The sequence below is a fragment of the Meriones unguiculatus genome, chromosome 17 (assembly GCF_030254825.1).
Source record: "Meriones unguiculatus strain TT.TT164.6M chromosome 17, Bangor_MerUng_6.1, whole genome shotgun sequence".
NCBI classification, from domain to species: domain Eukaryota; kingdom Metazoa; phylum Chordata; class Mammalia; order Rodentia; family Muridae; genus Meriones; species Meriones unguiculatus.
The window spans coordinates 9244785-9268900 of NC_083364.1; the positions used below are offsets into that span (position 1 = coordinate 9244785).

Sequence of the window (24116 nt, forward strand, 5' to 3'; positions counted from 1 at the left end):
ACAATTTCAGAATAAAAAGGCGTTTTCAAAGATATTCAAGACATGGTATGGATACATAGTTTCATCCAATGTGTTTCCCAGGGTAAGCTATGCTTACAACTTTTATTAGGAGATGAAATTTGCATTTCCATGCAATGAAAAGATAAAGATGAATTTGCATTCGTGTTCTCAGTTGATTTGCAGAGGAGTATCACAGCTGTCCATGTCCTGACTTCACAGTTTCCTAAGAAACAGGTCAAATGTTGGAATCTTATGTAAGTGGAGAGTTTATCACGGAGCTTTATTAAAGGAGGATGGAAGAATTTGTCAGTTTCCTTCTAAATTCAGAGTTACATTGGTTACTAAGAAGGGTACTTTTAAAATGGAATACAAGAAACCAGAATCTCCAAACTGTATTTGGGAAAGTGAGTCCATTTTATATTCCAATTTTATTTATTGTTTCTGAATAGTCACAACATTAATCTACTGGGAATAATCTAGCTCATATATTTGAAATTCCATTTATTTCTTTCTATTGATACACATGTATTACACTTTTATATAATACAGAATTTCCAGTGTTGTTTTAAATGACATAGCTTTCAAAATGAGAAGCATGATCCATAATGTCAAACAAACCTAGGATAAATTCATAATGTCCAAAATGGTATAGTTTTTCATTTTGTTCCAAAAATTAATGACATTTTGTTTGACATAGAAAGTCCAACACAACAGTTATTCCTTTCAATTTGACTCGGTGTAGACTTGACCCATTATCAGACCTACTTGGAAACACCTAATTGGTTTTATGCACTTAAAAGTGAGGCAGGAATCATTTCATTCCACATATTCATACTGTCACAAAATGTCTTTTGCTCGGTATTAAAAGTATAATTTTCTAATTTAGATGTTAACAGATTTTTGCAACTTTAGTTGTTCTCCCTAGTCTGGTTAATTTGCAAATCTCTGAATATTCTTAGAGTAACAGATGCAAATTAACTAGAACATGTGTGCCTCCGTCGCAGAAACCAACAAACGGTTAACTAGCTTTGTCAGTGAGTTTTAGAAGTACAAGAAGTCCAAAATAACTTCACTCTTCTACCGAAATGATGGACCACCTAACAGGATGATCTGTGAAGCAACGTTTGATCAAGCTACAATAATGAAGAGATGGAAAAATCCTTGCCTTTACATTCCATTCAACTATTGGTTTACATGGTATTATTGTAGGGTGGAAACTTAGTACGCAGTATTCTCTTCTGTATCACAAGTGAAACAAAATAAATACAGTATAAAATAATACATTCTGTAATAACTTAGAAAAAAATAAATCAGTGTTTAAGGCGTTTAAATATTTGTAAGACATTCCTAAGAACTAAAAATCAGAAGTTTTAAGATGGTTGTGAAAACATGGACAAAATATCTGGCCAAAAATTTTGTTTGAACGTAACAACTATAAGCAAGTATTTTCTTTGAGGTCAAAGAAAATGAACAATTTTTTCTATCCACAGACTGAACAAATATATAAGCATTCAAGCAGTCATTGGAATCGAGCAAAGAGACAACATGAAAATGAGACCGAAAGGGTAGTTTAAGAAAATACTAGAAGAAAAATAAGTGATGAAAAATAAGAAAAGCACATGCATCCCTGGTGATTTTTTTTTTTAAATTAAAGGCTACCTACCAATGTCACTGCACAATGACAAGTTCTTGAAGGAAAGTAACAGAAAATGTAAAAAAGAAAGCACACTTAAGAAAAACTGGAAGGAAAAGTGTGCTAAGCGTACAGAGTACTGCGTGACTGTAATGGGAATCCAATCCTAAGGACTGTCTGACGTTCCACAAACAGCGCTGCAGTCACGTGTTAGCCGTGGGGAACCATGTCAGCTTGTCTATACATTCTTATATGATTGATGTACTCAGATCACTGTGACTTGCCAATGATTATCATGATCAATGGATAAATACTTCCATTCCTATCACAGAGGCAAGTGTAAGCCTTTAAAACATGTAGGCTTTTGGAGTTTCAAAGTTAGTATACCAATAAAATTGTCTCAGTTTATGCCATGCCAGAGGAGTTTGCAAAGAAAACGTCATCAAAGCAGTGAGTGCACAGTCCTACTAGACAAGGAACAAAGGACCCAGGACACATCCGTAAGAGGACAGTGCACTTGGGAGACAGCTTCAAAAACAAGAACAGTTGTCACCGCTGAAGCCAGGAACCCTGCAGGTGAGAGTCTCTGGCGTTGCCCCAGAAAACCAACTCTACCAGCTCTGTGGAGAGCAGTGTCTGTTTCCCTCAAAGGCGTAATGAGCCAAACAAAGTTCACTGCTGAGGAAGTCTTCAGGACACGCACTTCAGACCTTTTTAAAGTCTTAGTTTCCAGTAAGAAGTAGATGGCAAGCCATGGAATCCCTTGAAACAGGCTTCAAAGTGTGTCTTCTAAGAGGTATAAAAATCTTCAAGATCACCTCAGAAGTCAAGTTTCTATCCATGTGTCACCATGAACCCAGCCTTGAAGATTACTTGATTTAGGAGTGGTTAATGGGTTACCTGTAAAGGAAGGAGAAAATATGATCAACGCTTTATAATAAAGCTATAATCTCAGAAATAGTAAACACTAATGCTTACAAGGTAGCAATCATTGTTCCAAACACATCACTGAACTCTCCAGGACCTCCATGTTTACATACTTGTAAAAACAGAGTTATATTTTCCTTCTATTGTTTTGCAATACTCTTAACACAACTTCCATCATTATTTCAAATGCCCCAGTTATGACAAAGATGATCACCACTGCCAAGAGTCCCCTTATCTGAAGAGAGAATGATTCTGAGAGCCCTTCGTATTTGTGCAGACAAGGTGGCTATACTCTGTAGACCTCTGTGAAGAAAAACCTTTGGTCTCTAGATTGACTGTTACAGTGAGAGGATACTCTCAACCTTTGATGACTGATTCTATAAAATCTATTTTAAAAATAGCATAAAAATTGGGGTGCCTATCAGAATCAGTTATATGTTCTGAAAAATAAAATCTCTATGTGAACAAAAAATGTCTGTGGAAACAAAGAATGAAGAACAGTGCAATGGTTTACCAAATTTCAAAGTGTACAGATCTTCTCATAAAACCAATTTTATTATTAAAGCAATTACAATTAGTAAATTTTCATTAACTATTAATATCCAAAATATACATTTAGGAACAAAATAAAAGGATCTGTTGTAAATACATTATTTACACTTGAATAAATGATATAGGGAAAATCCAAAACTACTGTTGTGTCCTTGCACTTTTCACCTTACCTTAGCATCAGGGAAGTTATTTTGAGATAACACCTTAAAAGTGATCCTCTACCAATGGGTATACAAATTAAATTAAATTAATGTTTTATTTCATTAAGTGACATAGCTATTTAACCTATGGTAAGATGTTTTTTAAAAGTCTGGTTTTATCTTGTTGTTTTGTGATCTTCTGTGAAAAAAAAATTAAAGTATTAAACTAAATAATAGGATTAATTTAAACTTTGCTTTGCCAAGGCTAACCTCAAAATTCAAAATGTATTTGACCCATGAGGTCAGCCATCTTGTTTTTGTCTTATGCTCAGCTGCCATTTATCACATTTCCCATCTTACTCTGAAGGTTACAATACGAAGGACATGCTGAATTAGGGATTAGTAAAGTTAGAAATATCTCAGGAAGGACAGAGTCTTAGCTGTCTGTCTGTCATTCGGAGCTCATTGTGAACTAACTGCAAGTCTCACCGAAAGTCAATGTAAGAAGGAAAAGGGAAGAAAATATTATTTCTATAGACACTATGTCATAGATGGTAATAGAGGTAGCTGATCATTATGGGAAATGCTGAAAAAGTATTTTCACAATAACATCTACCCATAAACTCTATGTAACATAATCTACGTTTAGCTGAGAAAGGTTCACTTACATTTTCTGAAAAATTTCCTAGTCAGAAAACTGATGAAGCATAACATGGGAAGCATTTGTAGAAGTGGTGTTGAAATAATAGAAAAGGTAAGGAGGTGTTTGAAAAGACTGAGAAAGAATTGTTGGTTTTGGAGGGAGGTTAATGAAGTAATGAGGCAGGAAGCTGGAAGTGATAACACGAGAGCATGGCCCTTAAGACATGAAAGCAGGGTGTCCATGGCCCTTTTGCGTCTCAGCTTCGAGTCACCTGAAGGCTACTATGGTAGTTCCATCATTATTTCTTTATTTGAAGGTAAACATTTACTCCCATTGATTTATAAAAGCCTGTGGAAATATTCTGTTGACCATTGTGTATTAAACAAAGCTTTGTTTTCACATAATTTTTAAAACAAACAATATCAAAGACCTCCTTAAATAAAACCAATTTTCCTCCATCTCTGAAAGTCTGTGAGTGTGCATGTGTATACATACACCTCAATAAATATACACATTCACACAGACATATAAATACATGTAAGTATATAGTGCATACACACAAGAATGTCATAAATGCATTCTTTTAAAATGTGTTTGTCTCTTTGCTAAAATAATAGCTTAAAAAGCTAAAACTTGAACTCGACCACAAGAAGTAGTTGCATAAAAATAAGAATTATTTTTGGAATGAAACATAAATAAAGCATTTTTTTAAGAATTAAGCTTTGTATAGTATTTTTAGTTAATCTATTTCTGAGATGAGGAGTATCAAATAAAATAGTTTCTAGTATCCAGTGACAATGGAGAGTCTATTTTACATTGATCCTTCTAACTATTTGATTAGGACACATTATGTTTAGACATGTGAATCTCTGGATTAACGTCAAGGTGGTAGGGATACTTTCAGACTCCACCCTTCTCAATTTTCTCAATACAGATGGCGTTGTTAACAGCTGCTGTGAGAATTAAGCATCAGAATGACTATAAAAACATCTAGTTTGGTCAGCACTGAACAGCATGAAATAACAATTTTAGAAATGAAATTATTCTAAAGAATAAATCTCAAGAAGAGAAATTGAAAGTAGAATGGAAGAAGAATTATGACAGAAATCCAGGTAAGTTTGAGGGGTACAAATAAAGATGAACTAATGATTTGCTCCTTTTCAACACAGTATAAATTGAGCCCATGAGCATGTATTAGCACACCCTCTGTAAACCTCTAGCTTCAAAATATAATGACAGAACCGGCAAGACATGAATTTTAAAGTACATTTCCATATACTATTTTAAATATAGAACAAAATTATAAGCTTAGATACACCATCTTCAATTTAAATCACTTAATAAGAACAATTCAAGTGATATTTTAAAACAAAATCGTTAACTAAATCTAAGCAAAAAAATTCAATCATTTAATAATTTCTATGCTTTCTGAAGAAGTCCAAATGAGCAACCTTAAATACAACTGGAATCACCTGCTGTAAACTATAAACTAGAATGTTCTGGAATATAAGAGTTGCATAAATAGTATTTATAGAACTCAAAATTTTAACAAGGAAATGTTATTAATATACCACATAAACATTATCATAATTTTAGAACTAAAATATAACACTTTACACTAAAATTTTATTTTTGAGAAATGTCAAACACTACAATTTTTACTTTCTAAGAATAATCTTCAGCAAGATTTCACGAGCTATAACAGGAGGATTCGGCATAGGAAAATCTTGCTCTAGTGCATGCATGCTGCCTTCTTCCAAGAGCTACAGACACAGCAGACCGGAGACATAGGAATACTTTTAGTTTTGTCCCAGCATCACATGCTATAATTACTGCTTCTGGACATCTGCCTTTGCAGAAGTCATTTTCATACAGCTGTTCTTCATACCGTCTCCTCTGCTGCCTCCCAGCCAGCATGCTACATGGAACCTTTGGACTGCTGAACCCATGTAAATGCAAAAAATAGTGATAATAATAGTAGTTGTTTCCCAGTGTCAAGTACAGAGCTATGCTTATGTGGCTCAATAACGAAGCTAATGTGCTAACAGCCTAACAAACATGAAGGACTGAAAGAACCAGTTATTGTAGTCCAACAGATCTATCCCCAGGTACGTGTGCCAAATCTAGTCACCACTTTACACTAAGAAAATAAAATCAAGCAATACAAAAGGTTAAAATGTTAAATATGAAATGAGTAAAGTCAGTTACATTTACAGTGGGTGTACTTTAAGCTTTGAGAATTATTGAATGTCCTACATTTTTCTTCAAAGTCCTTATCGGAAGGACATTCAAATACATTCTTTCCCTAAGTGTAAAAGCAATTTCAAAGAATTACTTTTTTTATTTATTATAATTTATTCACTTTGTACTCCACCTGTAGGCCCCTCCTTGGTGCCCTCCTCTTCTCCTCCCAGTCCACTACCCCTCCTTCTATCCTCCCCCTCCCCCAGTCCACTGATAGAGGAGGTCCTCCTCCCTTCCTCTGACCCTAGCCTATCTGGTCTCATCAGGAATGGCTGCATTGTTTTCCTCTGTAGCCTACCACAGAGGGCCTCTGAAAGACTACCCAGCTAGGTATTAAAGCAGGTGCTGAGACTCAGCCAAACTTTGGGCAGAGTGCAGGGAAAGAAGAGTAAATGAGAAAGAACTGGAGGGAACAGGAGCTCCACAAGGAGAGCAACAGAGCCAAAAAATTGGGGCCCAGAAGTCTTTTCTGAGACTGATACTGCAACCAGAGACCATTCATGGAGATAACCCAGAACCTCTGCATAGATGTAACCCATGGCAGATCAGTATCCAAGTGGGTTCCCTAGTAAGGTAAACAGGAACTGTCTCTGAGATGAACTCAGTGGCCTGCTCTTTGATCACTTCCCCCGAGGAGGAAGCAGCCTTGCCAGGCCACAGAGAAAAAAATCCATAATACAATTACATTCATAAAGTCTATATGTCCTTGCTTCCCAGGTTCTGCTAACTAGGTAATAAGTGAGAGAGGATTCTGGTGAAAAGTACAATGGTAGCACCATGCCCTTCTGTAGGCAGGTTCTGGGTTCAAATACAACCCCTGTGGCTTTCAAACACGGTGGGACTGTATACATTATATAAACTGCATGAAATTTCATCTTCCCATGTATTTTGGAACAATATTATTACCTTGCTACACTCATTTGTTATTATTATTATTTTAGTTTTATTTTTTTATATATTAGTTGCAGTTTATTAACTCTGTGTCCCAGCTGTAGCCCACTCCCTCATTCCCTCCCAATCCCACCCTCAGTCCCTCATTTCCTCCTTGCCCCTTTCCAAGTCCACAGATAGAGGAGGTCTCCTCCCTGTCCATCTGACCCTAGTTTATTAGGTTTCTTCAGGACTGGCTGCAATGTCTACCTCTGTAGCAAGGCTGCCCCTCCCTCGGGGTGAGGGGGCAGGGGTCAAAGAGCCAGGCATTGAGTTCATGTCAGAAATAGTTCCTGTTCCTCTTACTAGGTTGGATACTGAGCTACCATGGGCTACATCCGAACAGAGGTTCTAGGTTATATCCATATCCTTGGCTGGAGATACAGTCTCATAAAAGACCCTTGTGCCCAGATATATTGGGTCCTTGTGGAGCTCCTGTCTTCTCCAGGTCTTACTAACAACCCCTTCTCTCATATGATTCCCTGCACTCTGCCCAAGGTTTGATTATGAGTCTCAGCATCTGCTTTGATACACTGCTAGGTAGAGTCTTTCAGAGGCCCTATGTGGTAGACTCCTGTCCTGTTACTTATTTTCTCCTACTCCCAATGTCCATCCCATTTGTCTTTCTAAGTGAGGATTGATCATCTTACCCTGGATCCTCTTTCTTGTTTATCTTCTTTAGGTGTACATATTTTAGTATGTTAATCCTATCTTATAGGTCTAGTACCCATTTATAAGTGAGTATATACAGTGTGTGCCTTTCTGCTTCTGGGATACCTCAGTCAGGATGATCTTTTCTAGATCCCACCATTTGGCTGTAAATTTCAAGATTTTCTTGTTTTTTTTTATATTATTATTATTGCTGAGTAGTATTCCATTGTGTAAAAGTACCACAATTTCTGCATCCATTCCTCTGTTGATGGACATCTGGGTTGTTTCCAGGTTCTGGCTATTACAAATAAGGCTGCTACAAACAGGGTTGAGCAAATGTCCTTATTGTGTACTTGAGCCTCTTTTGGATATATGCCTAGGAGTGGTATAGCTGGATCTTGAGGAAGCGCTATTCCTAGTTGTCTGAGAAGGCACCAGACTGATTTCCAAAGTGGTTGTATCAGTTTACATTCCCACCAGCAATGGAGGAGGGTTCTCATTTGTTATTATTAAACCAAACATCCCTTGTGAAGAGTAAGTCCCTGTACATTTTAAAAATTAGCAAATGATGATAATTCTCAAACAAGACACAAAAAGAGATGTGTGAAACATTAAGCATTGTTTATCTAGAAATTCTTCCACTGAAGCTGAGCTTATCTTTTTGTTGTTGTTTCTTAGAGTAACTCACCTTGAAATTTGTTCTTTTAAAAATATTGTTTTTAAAAGAATTTCATAATGTTTCGATAGTTTTGGCTTTAAAAATTCTCTTTTCAGACAATTTGATAAGGTTTAAGAGGTTGTGTCAGGGATCTATGCTCAGTTCTGCAGGTGATTTAATGCGATTCAAGGTATGGATCAGACGTTTAGCTTTTGTAGCTTCTGGCAATGAACGAGGAAGTACAGACCTGTGCTCAAGACAGTGTCAGGCAGTCAGCATTGTCCACAAACATTTTAACACTGCCTGTGCACAGACGGTTGGCTGTACATCCATGTTCAGTAGAAAGCACTAATTAGACTCTTATCTCCCTTCTTAGACTCTTATCTCCCTTCTTTCTGTACGTCTCTCTTTGTGTCTTCTATGAGTAAAATTACATTGAGACATTGAATACTGGACATGTATCTAGGAAATCAAAGCCATACTTTATCCAGCATGAAACTGGCACCATGATTATGAAACAATGTAATATACACATGACAATGCTATATTGATGATCACTCTCATGATACCATTCTTTAAGTGAGTTCTATCATAACACTTTTTTTTCAGTTTGCAATTTGTATAAATTTGTAAAATCACTTCCAACTCTGTACAGCATTGGTGCGAATCTTCCACTATTTACAGGATGACATATTCTTCTCTCTAACATAGTCACTAAAATATTGTTATGGGGCACTGTGGGATAAAATTTGTATCATTGTCATTCTAAAAAGAGTCACACAGGCACTTTAATGGGATAGAGGGTGTCTCTGAGGAATTTCATTTCAAAGGAGTTAAGTTTTCACTAAAATACCCATGTTATTAGCAAAACATTTAATTTTGTATTAATGAACATTCTTTAAGCAAGTTGAAGGCAGAGCGGTGTGGCAGTATTTCTGAGAGAAAGCAGCAGGCTAAGTGCAGTCTGTGTCCAACCTTTATAATAGCACCTTAATAACGTCACAAATAGACACAATTTCACAATAACATTCAAACGGATTTAGCCTGCTCAATAAAGGCACAAGGAGCAGCAGAATGCCTTTATAATCTTAAGTGCTGATTTGAATGAACTTCTCCTTCCTTGGAGTAGAATTGCTATTCATTGCAAATGAATTTTTTTAATGTACCTCTTACAAGTACATGAATTTAGCACTTGCTTCACTTTCTGTATACTAAATGTGCAATTAAAACATTATTATTCCACAGTAACAGGTTTTTTCATTTAAGCTAGAGAAAAGCTGCTATTAATTTGGTCATAACTGTATATGAATGTACTCAACCTATTTCAAACCATGTTATACAATAAAGTATCACAAAACAAAAGGCACCTGTCAGGAATGTGCAGATGTAAACAAGCTACCCAGACAGCTTTCAGGTATGGATGAGGCAGTACAAGACAAGGGCAAATGGATCCTTTTTCATAATATACTTATCTGTATAAAATTAAAATTAAGTATATATTTTACTTCCATAGTAATAGATGTAGTATCTATAGCTCTTTAAAACAATGCATGTTCATACCACAGTTTAATTTTCCTTCCATAGAAGTCTGGACCAGTCTTGACATTTGTTTTAACATTTGGGCTATTACTGGCTGTCTATTCAATACTTCAGCAAGTAGAAGGAGGGCTACCAAATGATCTTGAAATATTTTCATTTAATCTTTTCACTACATTCTTGAATATTTAACAAGCTTGGGTAATTAGGGAAAAGAGTCATTTAAGACAACCCAGAGCATTGCAGACAACCACAGATAACTAATGAGTCCTGTTTAGGTAAAATTGGGGTGAGCTCTCCTGGAAGCAGAGGAATTAGGAGTCCCTGGAAGTGGTATATCATCCTCTTCTTCTCCTAAGGAGAGTCATGCGTGGAGGAGCTGAGCTGTGCATGCTGGTACAGAGGCCAGAGCGCTACACTGCTGCCTGCTGTTTTCAGAACTTTCAAATCTTGAATGTGTAGAGTCCTGAGCTGCTGCCTTTGTCGCTTGTATTGAGTTCCTAATTCTTTTCTCAGCCCCAATTCCTAAAATCCTTCTTTTTTTAAAAATTTTTATTAATTATACTTTATTCACTTTGTATCCCCCTGTGGTTCCCTCCCTCCTCCCGTCCCAATCCTTCCATTCCTCCACCCTCTGCATGCATGCCCCTCCACAAGTCCACTGATAGGGGAGGTCTTCTTTTCCTTCCTTCTGATCCTAGTCAATTAGGTCTCATCAGGAGTGGCTGCATTGTCTTCTTCTGTGGCCTGGTAATGATGCTTCCTCCTCAGGGGGGAGGTAATTAAAGAGCAGGCCAATCAGTTCATGTCAGAGACAGTCCCTGTTCCTATTACAGTGGAACCCACTTGGATACTGAACTGCCATGGGCTACATCTGTGCAGGGGTCTTAGGTTATCTCCATGCATAGTCCTTGGTTGGAGTATCAGTCTTAGGAAAGACCCCTGTGCTCAGATTTTTTTGGTTATGTTGCTCTCCTTGTGGAGTTCCTGTCCTCTCCAGATCTTACTGTTTCCCACTTCTTTCATAAGATTCCCTAAAATCCTTCTTAAGAAGCATAACTTTCTAATAGGATTAAATCACCTCGACCACCCTAAACTCGGCAGTGGCATTGCCGCTTTGTGTGTTTTATCTTCTAAAAGGTGTGGTTATCATATTATACATGGACAGGACTAGTGAGTTCTGTTCACAGATGAAATATCTGGGCTTCTTGAACTGTGCAATGAAAACCTGCACTGGAATGGATTCTTCTTCTGTTTCCTAAATATTTTACTGTCCTGTGTGGCTCATGAAGCAGGTGTGTGTTGCTGCTGCCTCCTGTGAACTTCTCTCTTTCCAGGCACAGAAAGCTCATCCTCAGTTTGACTTAGATATTAACTGATGAACCACTCCTCACTTTGTATTGGGGTATTTAACAAATGCCTTTAGCATTTTTCATAATTTGTGAGGAAAAGATGTCCTTCTACCTCTGGTCCCCCAAGTTATACACACTTTCAGATATGTATAACTTCCAGGTGGAACTCAAACGAAGAAGAACAATAATAATGTTTAAATAATGTATAGAAGCAATCACAATAAAGATAAATATCTTAGGAACTTAAAAAAAATAAAAAAACTCAAGTCAGGAAAGTAATGCTGAGAGAATCTGACTAGACTTTTTAAAGATAAGAATTGCATATTCCAGCCCTGGAAAGTTAAGAGACCATGAGATTGTTTTAGCTCAGTTGGAATGTGCTTCACCTGCCAAACTGGATATTACATTTGTTTTCTAGGATTCACCTCTCATTTAAACATGATAATTTGAATGGATAGTTTTTACCCACTTTCTGCAGTAAAGTGTTAGCTTTAAATTTAAACCCAGTCAAGAACTATACTCCTCAACAACCTCAGCTTCACTGTGGTAAAGGCAAATGGAAGCAGCAGGAAAGTACAAATACTGTGCTTCAAAATGAGTCTGCAGTGAGTGGGACTCAGAAAGAAGGACTGGAATAGAATGCATCCTTCATAGTGGTTTGGGATTGCTAAGAACATTTTCTCTTACCATCCCAGTGGGCCTGAGTTACAAATGAAATCAATTTCAGTAACATTTTCTTGGGACACCTGTCCAATAAATAGCAGAAGAACACTTGGTGTGATTTGGGGAAGGACAAAGTCAGAATATTTGGAGAACATTCTACAAGGAGGACATGCTCTATCACCTTCTTCTTCCATTCAATTAGGTTTAATGACCATTCCATATGTGGAAGCACATTTTAAAAATTCATTTCTGTGCATTGCAAACTTAAAATCCGTTCTTTGAAGAAAAGGACATCATAGGCAAAGGAGTTTAACAAGCAGGATTGTTAACTATGTGTTAACCACCACCTCATACCGCCACTCAGTTATTATTTTCTCTGGGCCTTCCTAATAATACAACTCAGTCGTCCCAAATTCCTAAAGTTGGTATACAACATATATATGAATATGTGTGTTTGTATATGTATATAAACATATACATGTATATAAAAGAATGTTTGCATATGTATATATGTGTGTATATATGAATATCTGTGTGTTTGTACATGTATATAAACATATATTTAGCACTTACATATATATATATATAAGAAGGTATGTGGAGTGTGTGTGTGTGTGTGTGTGTGTGTGTGAGAGAGAGAGAGAGAGAGAGAGAGAGAGAGAGAGAGATTGTTGTTTAAGCTAGGGCACAACACAGTTTACAATGTGGGTTGATTCCAATATCTAAAACACAGATTAGGTCAGAAATCTCTCTGGATTTGGTTTATGTAGATTAAGTGAAACCCTGTGGTCTCAGTGCTCTTCATGCAAATTTATAAATAATAGGCAGGTGGAACACTGACAGATGTTCAGGAGCATACTAGGATTTTATGCTTTGTTTCCATTTCTAAGGAAAGTGGCACTGCAGAGCCCCTGGTGGTGAGAGCATAAGCTTCACCAATGGCAGCATATTGGCTCATTCAACATGGGGGCTTTGTACAACATCCAACATGGGGGCTTAGGGAGTGAGTTCAAATAATGATACTTCTTCCCAGTTGCTGCTTTTTCTTAATTAAAAAACAAACAAACAAACAAACATTGCTTTCTTCATTAACCATGGAGTCAGTTCTTTGCCCTCCAATCTCTAAAACTGTACCAATTTTGTTGTCTCCCTTTGATATCAAGCACCTGGAAATCTAACAGTAACCACACGAAACAGGAGGTCACAGTTTACCCTGTTAATATGGGGTACACACCTGCTGCTCTGTGAGAATTGAACGGAGACAGGTGCTCATTTCTGGAGTTGTTTTGAATCTTTACTTCTCAAGGAAACTTCTGCCCCTTCCTCAGAATCCGACCAACACTAGGATTCGCCATAACTACTGCTCCAGGGTGGAGCCAGAATAACTTTGAATGTGGAAAACCAAAAATTGTCATCAGGAACAGCAGAAACATTCTCTTTCTATTTCTCCATTCCAACGTGAAGAGTTTTACACGTTTGCCTAAGGAACAAACACATGTCAGGTACTCTACTGTTCAAGAGATTGTCACAGGATTCAAAGCTGGGAGAAAAGGAACATTTTAACAGCCATAAAGGGACAACAAGACAATAATGCCCTTTGCTTCTAACAAAGCTCACAGTGGGAATAGTTCTATATTGCTCTTAGAGAGTTATAAATACTTAGTGTTTTCAGTTTCAGAGGAACACGCACAGTAAGTGGGGCTAACTTAAACAGCTTTTATTAGCAATTTCAACAGGGATTGTAAGTTTTTCTTGTGAATAGTTTGCAAGACACTCTGCACAAACCAGAGGAAAAAAAGTTTCATTGAATTCAAGCAGGAAAGAACAAAGAATTCAACAGATAAGTATTTTAACAAAGAATCCTAGAAACATTATGTAGTAATACTCAGTTGGAATCCTAAGATTTCATATTTGCAGTTGTAACCATTCATGGACTTATCTGAACATCCATGCCTGCAATAATTTATAGCTTGCTGATGCATAAATTTGAGTTATTTATACTTTGGGGCAGGTAAAAAGATCAAGCCTTGACCAAAGTTTAAGTTTCACTGCCCATGGGCATTTGCTTCTCATGCCAACTTCAATTCATAAATCCTATGATCCCCATTAATACTTTGAATAATACCGATGACATTTTCAGGAATGATTTATGATACTTTATAGATATATGCTTTCAAATGTTCTCTATGTATTCTTTCCCAAATAACTGCAATATATATATATATGATTCAATTTTCATAATAATTGGGGAATATAAATATGTATTATTTATTTATTATTCATAATAAATCATGTACAGGTGAAGCTATTTATTAACATAAAAAACACAGGGGTTTGATAGAATGAATGAAAATATAACACTGTCTACAAGAATTTGAGAGGACAGCGGAGTTAAAATTTATTGTATAGAAAGGGCACAGTAGAGATTAAAGATAGTGTGAAATTTAAGAATGACTTTGAGGTTTTGAACAAGAAAAGCATTTCTTTTGCTACTGTTGATAACTTTGGCCTCTCCTTATCAAACTAGAAAATGTAAGGTTAAGGCAATGTGTGGGATAGGGCTGAACTGCTATGTGCTGATCGCTCATGAAGAACATGTGACTTCATGGAGACACACCAGGGCCACGACGATCAGAGTATGGGGAGTGCTGTTCCGTACAGTGGATGGCAGAGGCCAAAGACTAAGGAGGAAACTCAAGGAAATGTAGGAAAGTTTCACACCTTTTAGAAAAATCTGGCAGCGGGAGATATGCACCACACATGTCTTTCCAATGTCCCATCTCCTTTACATTGTTCAAAACCACGTTTTCTGCAATAGTCTTTAATTCCCCATTAAGAATATAACTGTTACCCATACCTGCTTGTCCCTTCCACTTCTACTTATTCTCCAACTCGGTTCCCAACTCCTTTCCCCACTAACACTATCATAATCAAGGCTTGAGTTCAATCTAGTTTGTATCAGTGCTCCCTGATTTGTCTTGTATCCAGTATCTCCTCCTTTTTACTACCATCACCTAAAAAGTAAGATCTATAATGGTGTCATATTGCAGACAGAAACCTGCATCTATGAAACATAAAATCCCTCAGTATTATATTAGTTCAAGCCACCAGTTTCATCTGCCCTTCTTTCCAAAGCCTCAACAGATAACAAATTTAATATTCTTCTAAATTGTTGTACACATTCATGTCTCCTTATCTTCATGCATGTTTTGCACCTGTGCTCGATTTTAAAGTCCCCCAAAATGAGATAGCTTCATTATTCATATATTCAGAACTTTATCTATACTTAAGGCATATTTCATTATATTAAGGTGATCTACCACCTATGAGCTATTATAAAGCAATTATATTAACACATATTGTTTTTTTCATGACTAAGAAGTATTCCAGGCACTTAAATGATTCCTGACATTTATCAAATGAAAGATTAAAACAATGGATGGATCTGTATATGGATGAATGAATGAATGAACAAATTAATGAATGGCTATATAATATATGATACACACACATGCATACATATATGCACATATATATATATATATATATATATATATACACATGCACACATACACAAAGTGATCAGCAGTTTCAGAATGAAATAAAACTACTATTTGGATTCTCTATAAACATCTAGAGGCATGATCAGGTGACACCAGAAGCCAGTTTCTCAGCTGTTAACTTTTCTAGCATTATTCCCATGATTCTGTATTTTTAGAATTTGAAATTATAGATATCTATGGGTCCTGACACTCAACTTCACTTTTGTACCTCAGATATTTAAATGTATTCTCATTTGGAAAAGGTCTGATTTTTAAGACAAAATTAATTCATGAAAATAATATTTCAGGAAGAGAAAATAGCAATCTGTGATGCTTTAATTGGTATTAGACTAGCCACTTGGGAGGTGAAAATGTCCAAATGGATACATCAAGGTTTATACTGGAATATTTATTGCAGTTAATATTTCAGTTATGAATTATCCCACTTTTAAAAATTACAATTCTCTCTTGCGTAATTTCCATAAAGCTACTTAACACTGTCAGGGAGTTTTCCTCATGAAATATTTTGTGATTACAGTTATCCTATTTCTAGGAATCATAGGCTCACATGACCAGTATGGTGGTGTCGTGGAAGCAGCACCAAGTTTCCTATATACAGCATAGCAAACAAATGATGAAATGACTGAGTCCGTGCCTCCTCCCCCCTGTTCATGTAAACATACTGTTTACATGTTCATGTAAACATGTTCACACAGAGCTAGGAAGGGAGAGGGGGGAATAAAGGAGGGAGGGAGGTAGAAAGGAGGGAAGCAGAGAGAGAGAAAGAGAGAGAGAGAGAGAGAATACCTGACAACTCTTCCCCAACTCCCCCCCACCAAGACATGAAGACTGAATTTGTTTAAAGGAATCCATTTTTTTCAAAATTATAATGTGGTTGTATCATTTCCTACTTCTCTTTCCTCCCTCCAACCCTTCCAATGTACCCTTTCTTGCACTCTCTCAAGCTCATGACCTTTATCTCTTTAATTGTTATAACTCTGGATGGCCTGGAACACACATTGTAGATCAGCCTTGCTTGGAACTCACAGAAATCCACCTACCTATGATTCCCGCGTGCTAAAAGTGTACACCACAATGTCTGGCTAGGTTCCTTTTTCTTTGTTCCCTGCCTTCTCTTGGCTCCTTTTGTACTTTTTACTAGTCTGTCATGTCATTGGTTGGCTTAGCAGTCACATGGTCCTTCACGACTTTCCTATAGTTCTGAGAGGGCAGTGGTTTTAGTTCAGTGTTGGGAGCTAGTTTTGCTTTGTTGTTTTGCTTTGTTTGTGTTTGATGCCATTTTAGCTACATATCTTCTTACATGCCTGGTTTGGGATTGTATTTTTTTTTTTTCAATGCAGTTTATTCAGGAACATTGAACAATCCTCGGACCCCGGGGAAAGCCAGCCCACAGCTTAAATAGCCTCTGGGTAGCCAACCCAGGCGTGCCACGGGGGCAATGCAGATAGGTCCACATACATGGAAGCAAGCCAGATCCTCGGCCTTAGCCAAATGTGGAGTTGTTCGTGACAGAGAGCACTCACCATCGGGAAGGTGGAAGGCAGAAACCAGCTCCATCTTTAAGGCATAGCATTCCGCAGCTCTCTACAGTTCCCCCTTTTTGTTTTAGACGCATCAGGCAAGAGTAGAGGTCTGATCTCTGATAATAGAAATAAATTGGGACTTTGTACAGATGTTCATTTAGGTGTCATCCACCCAAAGAGCATCAGACCGTCCGATACCTTTTTCTCAGAGGCGGGATTGTATTTTTTAATTGCATGTTAGGTTTCGTATTTGCAAAGTTGGAAAATTATTTTGAGACTAGTGCTGTGATTTTCCTAGAGGAAGGATGTACATTTGGCTTTCTCAATGACATTTCAATAATTCCATGTTTGCCTCAATCCAGTTTCAGGTATCATGGTGATTCAGACAGTACCCTTGGAATACAGTTCTGCCTCCCATTCTTTCTTACAGTGCAACACAGGGGCAATCCGTTAAGAAGTAAAATGTGTTTGACAGGCTATCTGCACTGGAGGTATCCCTTCAGAAATAAGATGTGCTTGACACGGCCTTCTGGATGGTGATCATGGTCTGTTATGACAGTGTTCTGGGATCTCCCAGAGAACTCACACACAAGCTCTAAGGCTTTCCCGAGGGTTAGAATACTCCTGGAATCAGACTACACTTTCTTGGTCTTCATACTTCTCTATACCCTGTACTTTCCCCTTTCTCTTTGAATTCCTGCTGTTGTAACACAATTTAGAAATATTTCATTTTAAAACATGTGTGATGAGATACCTTGAAGACTTTACTTAAACTAAAAAAAGTGGGGGCAAATTATAGCCATTCGCTTCATTTGAGAAGCTTGGTGTTGATAAGTCATCAGGACTTTTGCATTATTTCAAGTCTTTCTTTGGCATTCTCCCATTTTGTCCAGCCAGCAGTGTAAGTTAGCTGAGATGCACAGCTAGGGAAACTGTGTTTTCCCGTTTTCCTGAGGTGACTTGCTTTGTACCTGCTTCCTGAATTCCTCTCTGTATGTTCTGGAGTTCCCTTTTCATGGAAAGTTGAGTTTTCATAAATGACTCTTGGATATTGATGTCTTTAAGACAAAAGCATGAGGATTTTGGTGATTACAGTAGATCCAAAAAGGAGTATTCAAAGAAGCAGAGAACGTTTTTGAAAACCACTAAAACACTAAAGTTTCTAATAAATGTCTAATAAATGTTTAAAATTGTTGCTGAGCAAGCATTCCTGGTTATAGCACTGTGCTAAGTTCTTTGGCATTTCTACCATAAAGATGAGACATTGAGAGTGTAATGGGTAAGGCGGACTGTAATATTACCAGCCAGGGCTGGAGCCCAGGGTCACTCAACAGCCACATTAAACTGATGGCACACTCTATTACCTTCAAGGTAGATGATTTATTACAATAAGGTCAAAAAGTCCTCTTACAAAAACCTAGACCAATTTTAAAGCCCAGTGATATTAGAATTTAATACTATATAACACACGTAAGTTTCTCAGATGGGTTTTAAATTCTTTTCCATCATATATTTTAAGAAATTGTCATAATGGAATTTTCATAATTTCTCCTAAAATTGAAAAATGAAAATTACATGTGGATTTCAACTTCCTTATTTTTTTTCTCTTTTCTTTCTTTACCATGGAATCAATTAACAGTTGTTTGAGATGTAATGTTGTCCTGAATATTCATCTGCTGGTGATGGCTTTCTACAATAATGATGGAGACACCTTCACCGGGAAAGATGTATAAATGGAATGATGAAGTGTGTGCAGTTCATGATATGATCAAGATAATAAAGCTAATCATGAGATTATCTTGACTTTGAGATTTATTAAGTATGTATCTCTATTTCTATATACTACAAAAATCTATCTTCGTACCCATAAATGGAACTGATCCCTATTTTATAATACTGCAAAGAAGAATAAATACAATTATTTTCCCAGTAAAAATTAATGTACTCATTCAAATACTTTCCAAGTCTTACTTTGAAATAAATATTTTCAAAAACAGTAAAATCTACCTCTTTGGGATTGCTCTCATTGTTCTGACACTGTTATAAAAATAGGAAATCTAATTATATAATGAGGCATTAAACATAGGCATGTCACTGACTTTTAAAATTCTATTATTATCTTTTACAGAGTTAGGCATTTCTTGTGTAAAGCATGGTGCAATACTGCATTTTTTTCAAGAATTATATTAGAGTCAGGAAAATAAGTAAATTGCTATATTATGTACACAATTTCTAATGCATTTTTTTCATCGCTTAAGAGCAAAGGCCCACATGTGTTCCCACACATTTCAGTTGAAATGTGCTGTTTTAAAAAGAAAAGTCATTTAGGTTTTATTTGTTATTCCATAAATAGGAATTATTAGCCTCAGCTAATTGCTGAACATCTATAAGCACTTTCTGCATCAGTTTCTACTCAGCGTTTTTGTGATTTAGTGAAAACATTAATGTTGTATTAGTAACGGCGAAGTGGGCAAGGGTGGCTCAGCATTCAGGCAAACAAGCTTTTCCTAGGGCAGCAACCACTCTAGGCCAGCCTCGTCTCACACTGCCCCAGGCAAACCAACACACACAAAAATTAAGATTAAAATAAAAAGTAGATATAGGAAAAGCCCAGAAAAATAGCCATAGTGCACTCTGTCCCCAGTTAACAAAGCAGCTTAATCATAGAGACACTTTTGTGTGTCTGCTTTAGAATTATACTAAGAAACCCTCGTAAAGGACAGCAATTGCAAGGGGCAGAAACAAAAGACTTCCTCCCTCATCACCTCAGCAAGATGGGACAGGAGAAGCAATGCCTGGTGACTAAAAAAGACACAGCAATGTTTATGCTCCAGAAGCATACTTCTGGGGACATATTCTTACCCTCCAACAGGGTAATAGGTTTGACCTAACCCACACTAGTGGCAGGAATGTCCCAAATGCCACATAATTTTGTGGCCATTAAAACATTACAACCTACTTTCTCCAACTCTTTAGTGAATTAAAAATGACAACCAACTCTAATTTTAATAACATTTTGTTTGTTTGTTGTTTGTATTGGGGGTGAGCTCACACACATAAGAATGTACTGGCATGTATGTGCAGGCCAGACAACAACCTGCAGGAGTCAGCTTTCCTTTTATCATGTGAGGAGAGGATCAAGCAAGCTATCAGAGCTGGTAACATGTACCTTTACGGGGTGAGGCACCTCAGCCACCCCTTATGCGAATATTTTTATGGCTATTACAAAAGGGATTGAGTACAATTACCAGCGAATCTGTGCTTCCTTTGACATGCCTTCTTTAGCCGTGAGTTTAAGCACTAACAGGGACCTTTAAACATTTCTACAACTGTGTATTTAACAAAAAGTATTATTGTTGAATAATAATGTTCATACTTTAGTTACTGGGAAACTGGCCTGTTTTGATTTATTACTGTATTAACAACCTGATTGAATTATGTACTTTCCTTAAGAGATGAGTAAGCCTAATAAGTGGCCAGTCACTGTTTTAAGGAATTTGCGAATTTTGCTCCTTGGTTTAAAACACCTCAGAACCCCACATGGTGTTCACATAATTATTCCATCTCACAGGTGAACAAAGAATGCAGGTGTGAAGTGACACATACAAACTACATTAGAAAATTCTAGAATTTATAGAAATTCCAACTCAAAACAACTAATGAAAAAGTATTATTATTATATGAATGCCTTCAATTGAGTCACAATTATAATGTGATTATACATTTAATAAAACAACCTGCTATACAAAAAATAAAAATTGGCAGTTAAAACTAAATAGAAAAATACTTCTCATTTATAGTGTATTGGGAATTTTCATAAAATTTCTACCTAAATATTGGTACAAGATTAGCCCCTCATAGTTATGATTGACCCAATAGCAACTTGCTTCATTAGATATGACTTTATTCCTGTTTTAATATAGTTTAAAATGACTTTAAAAGAATGTGTACAATAGATGAGATCTTAAGGGGTGTTCTTATTTCTCCCACTAACACTAACAGCTCCTCACAGAAACCCTCTGAAAACTGCTACCACCTCTTTTCTCAGTTTCCAACAAAACTTTCATAGCTTCTATGGGTCTCTCTGAGTCTCTGGCTCTTTTAACTATATATGGAAGTCTATACACAGAGACAAAAGAGCTATTTGAGCACTTCTATAAAATACAAAAATATCAATTATGTAGTCAGTAACATTTGAAAATACACATGATGGTCATTGTCTTTTACGCTGTAAGAGTTCACCCCATCTGGATATTTCACAGTTTGTACTATCGTCTATCTTGATTTTGTTATTGCCATCTTGATTTTGTTCAGCTTTAATACTGAAATGAAGATTGGCATATTCAAGTATACTCCTCAAAATCCTCCAGAACACAGAACCAAACACACGTGTGCATGTTCATTAGAGGCAGGAATACAGATGTCTATGTTACTCAAGAAAGGTCATCCTTTATGTATCTGGGCCTTTCATTGATTGAAGGAGGCCCATTCCCATTAACACGTGCTTTGTCCATTCCTCACTACTTTATATCTCATTCAGAATACACAAGAAACATGTAACTTGTGATTAAATATTTGGGCACTGTGGACCAGCCAAGTTGACTTATAATTAATCATAAGAGGTGACTTTCTGAGCATGCATTTTTACTTTATATGTGAATGAAGAAACAAAGCCTTCTAATGACTGAGCATCAACTACAACACCTGTTGAGATTTTTTTTTTTTTCAATGCAGTTTATTCAGGAACATTGAACAATCCTCGGACCCCGGGGAAAGCCAGCCCACAGCTTAAATAGCCTCTGGGTAGCCAACCCAGGCGTGCCACGGGGGCAATGCAGATAGGTCCACATACATGGAAGCAAGCCAGATCCTCAGCCTTAGCCAAATGTGGAGTTGTTCGTGACAGAGAGCACTCACCATCGGGAAGGTGGAAGGCGGAAACCAGCTCCGTCTTTAATGCATAGCATTCTGCAGCTCTCTACAGTTCCCCCTTTTTGTTTTAGATGCATCAGGCAAGAGTAGAGGTCTGATCTCTGATATTAGAAATAAATTGGGACTTTGTACAGATGTTCATTTAGGTGTCATCCACCCAAAGAGCATCGGACCCGTCCAATACCTTTTTCTCAGAGGCGGGACCTGGGGCATCAACCCGCATGCAATCAGACATGCTCTTCTCTGGGTCCAAAGCGGCTGACCCTGAGTGCAGTGCTTAGCCTCGCATCCTGAGCGTATCATTTTAGCTTTTTATGGTATCCAACCATGCTTGGGGAGAATGTCTTGCTTCAATGGCTGTAAAGGCCTGAATGATCATGGCTGCATCACACTGTTGTGAGACTCTAATCTTGCATATATACCACAGGCAAACCAAGGAGACCAACACCAGAAGGCCTGCTAACACTCCCATGCCCGCCCATTCCTTCAGATGATTCATGGCTGCAGCAATCCATGTTGATAATCCTGTGGCTAGTCCTGCGTCCACTCCTCTAGGGGGGGGGGGGGTGCAGCCTTACCAGTAGAGATTTTTTATCATGAACTCTTCAAGGCATTCCCCTTCAATATGTTCTCCCTTGCAAAACCTGAGAAGAAACTGATGTGTGCATTTGTAAACAGGGACTAGTTTATCCTCCTGGATTTGGCCATGGCTCTCCCATTCCGTTCTATCCTAAAAGAGTAAGTTGAATAGCTTCCCTAAACAATCAAGTAGGTTTATTCCAGAGCAGAAGATGTATAGTCATGTAAGAAAGACTGAAAAACAGAGCCTTGATCATAAGACTCTTCAGGAGTGACATACGTATAACTGTGAATAAGCATGGGGTTTAGCTAATAATATCTCAAGATCTCCAAGCAAAAATTCTAGTAGTAATACCCTAGAAGAGCCACACATACAATGTAAGCATTTATTACAAGACAAAGTTGAAGTACAGAACTATTGTGCAAAAAAAAAAAAAAAAAAAAAGGAGGATGATGTTAGGTTTATAGCACAGCAAACTTCCAGGGGCCAGGCTCAGTAAAACAGAAAAAAAAATCATTGAGTACAATCTGACAGTATGTCATTGTCTGTGTACTTTCTGTATGGTAAGGATAAACCCTCAGGGTAACACTATTGCTAACAGAAGATAATTCTGTCATGATCTAGAGTTCTTTTACATCACATGTGTAAACACACTTTTTCATCTAATCAATATTTTGCTTCAGCTATTGTATGAAATATTAATGTGCTACCATGTCACTGAGTAGGCTCTATCTAGACCATTAACACAGGTAAAAGGTATGTTAACTTTTATTAAAGTTTATTCATTTTCTTATACCTCATTTAAGAAACCCTAAAGCTATAATCTGGAAACATATGCCTTCTGTCTATGGTTCACATCAGTATTACACATGCAGACTGTGCTTTCAACAAGTTCATCTGCAAACTTTAATCACAAGGGAGGCTTGATTATCTAACCATACATATAGTAATCTCACTGATCAAAGCTTGTAATTGAAATTGGGAAATTGATATTTCTATTCATGATACCCATGCAGATCTCTCTAACTGTTAGACACAGCATCTTTTGGAAATTCTCAATTTTATTTCTTTCAAGACAGAAAATAAGCACCACACCATATGAGTTCTAGAAGCATGCTAAGCAACCAACTCCCTCAAACAGCCTAACCGAAGCAGTTCTCCCATAACCAGTCTCCTCAAGTCCAGAATGATTTAAAGGAGAAAACAATAAGAGAAACAGAGACTACAATCAATAGTTTGCAAACATCCTTTGAAAAATGAATCTCTTCTCTTCCCCTGCATCTCTATCTCCCTCTAACTCTCTCTAACTCTGTCTCTCTCTCCCTTTCCCTCCTTCTTCCTCCTGCCCCCCTCTCTGTTCCCTTCTTTTCCCTCCTCCCCCTCTCTTTCTTACACACACACACACACACACACACACACACACACACACACCTTCTCCAAGATTTCAGTTTTCTATGAATAAGATGGCAAAGAGATTGGAAACAAAAGGGAAGAGTATAATATGCTTGTCACCAGAAAAGACTCAGCAATAGAAGCAGAGGTAAAATGCTAAAAGCAAGCATACACTTGACAAAACAAAGCTTTATTGA

At 37.2% G+C, this 24116-nt stretch overlaps 1 protein-coding gene across 3 annotated transcripts in view; it reads right to left on the minus strand.

The window, feature by feature from the left end:
* Nucleotides 1–484: 484 nt before the first annotated feature.
* The window catches only part of Tafa2 (TAFA chemokine like family member 2), a 490204-nt gene continuing 466572 nt past the window's right edge, over nucleotides 485–24116 (minus strand). For 2 of the 3 annotated variants that reach the window (XM_021643045.2, XM_060370994.1), the window contains one exon: nucleotides 485–2533. In XM_021643045.2, coding sequence (XP_021498720.1) covers nucleotides 2522–2533 — 12 coding nt within the window. In that variant the 3' untranslated portion in view covers nucleotides 485–2521. Of the gene's footprint in view, nucleotides 2534–13163; nucleotides 13410–24116 lie in introns of all 3 variants that reach the window. The other variant, XR_009587114.1, reaches the window with a different exon arrangement.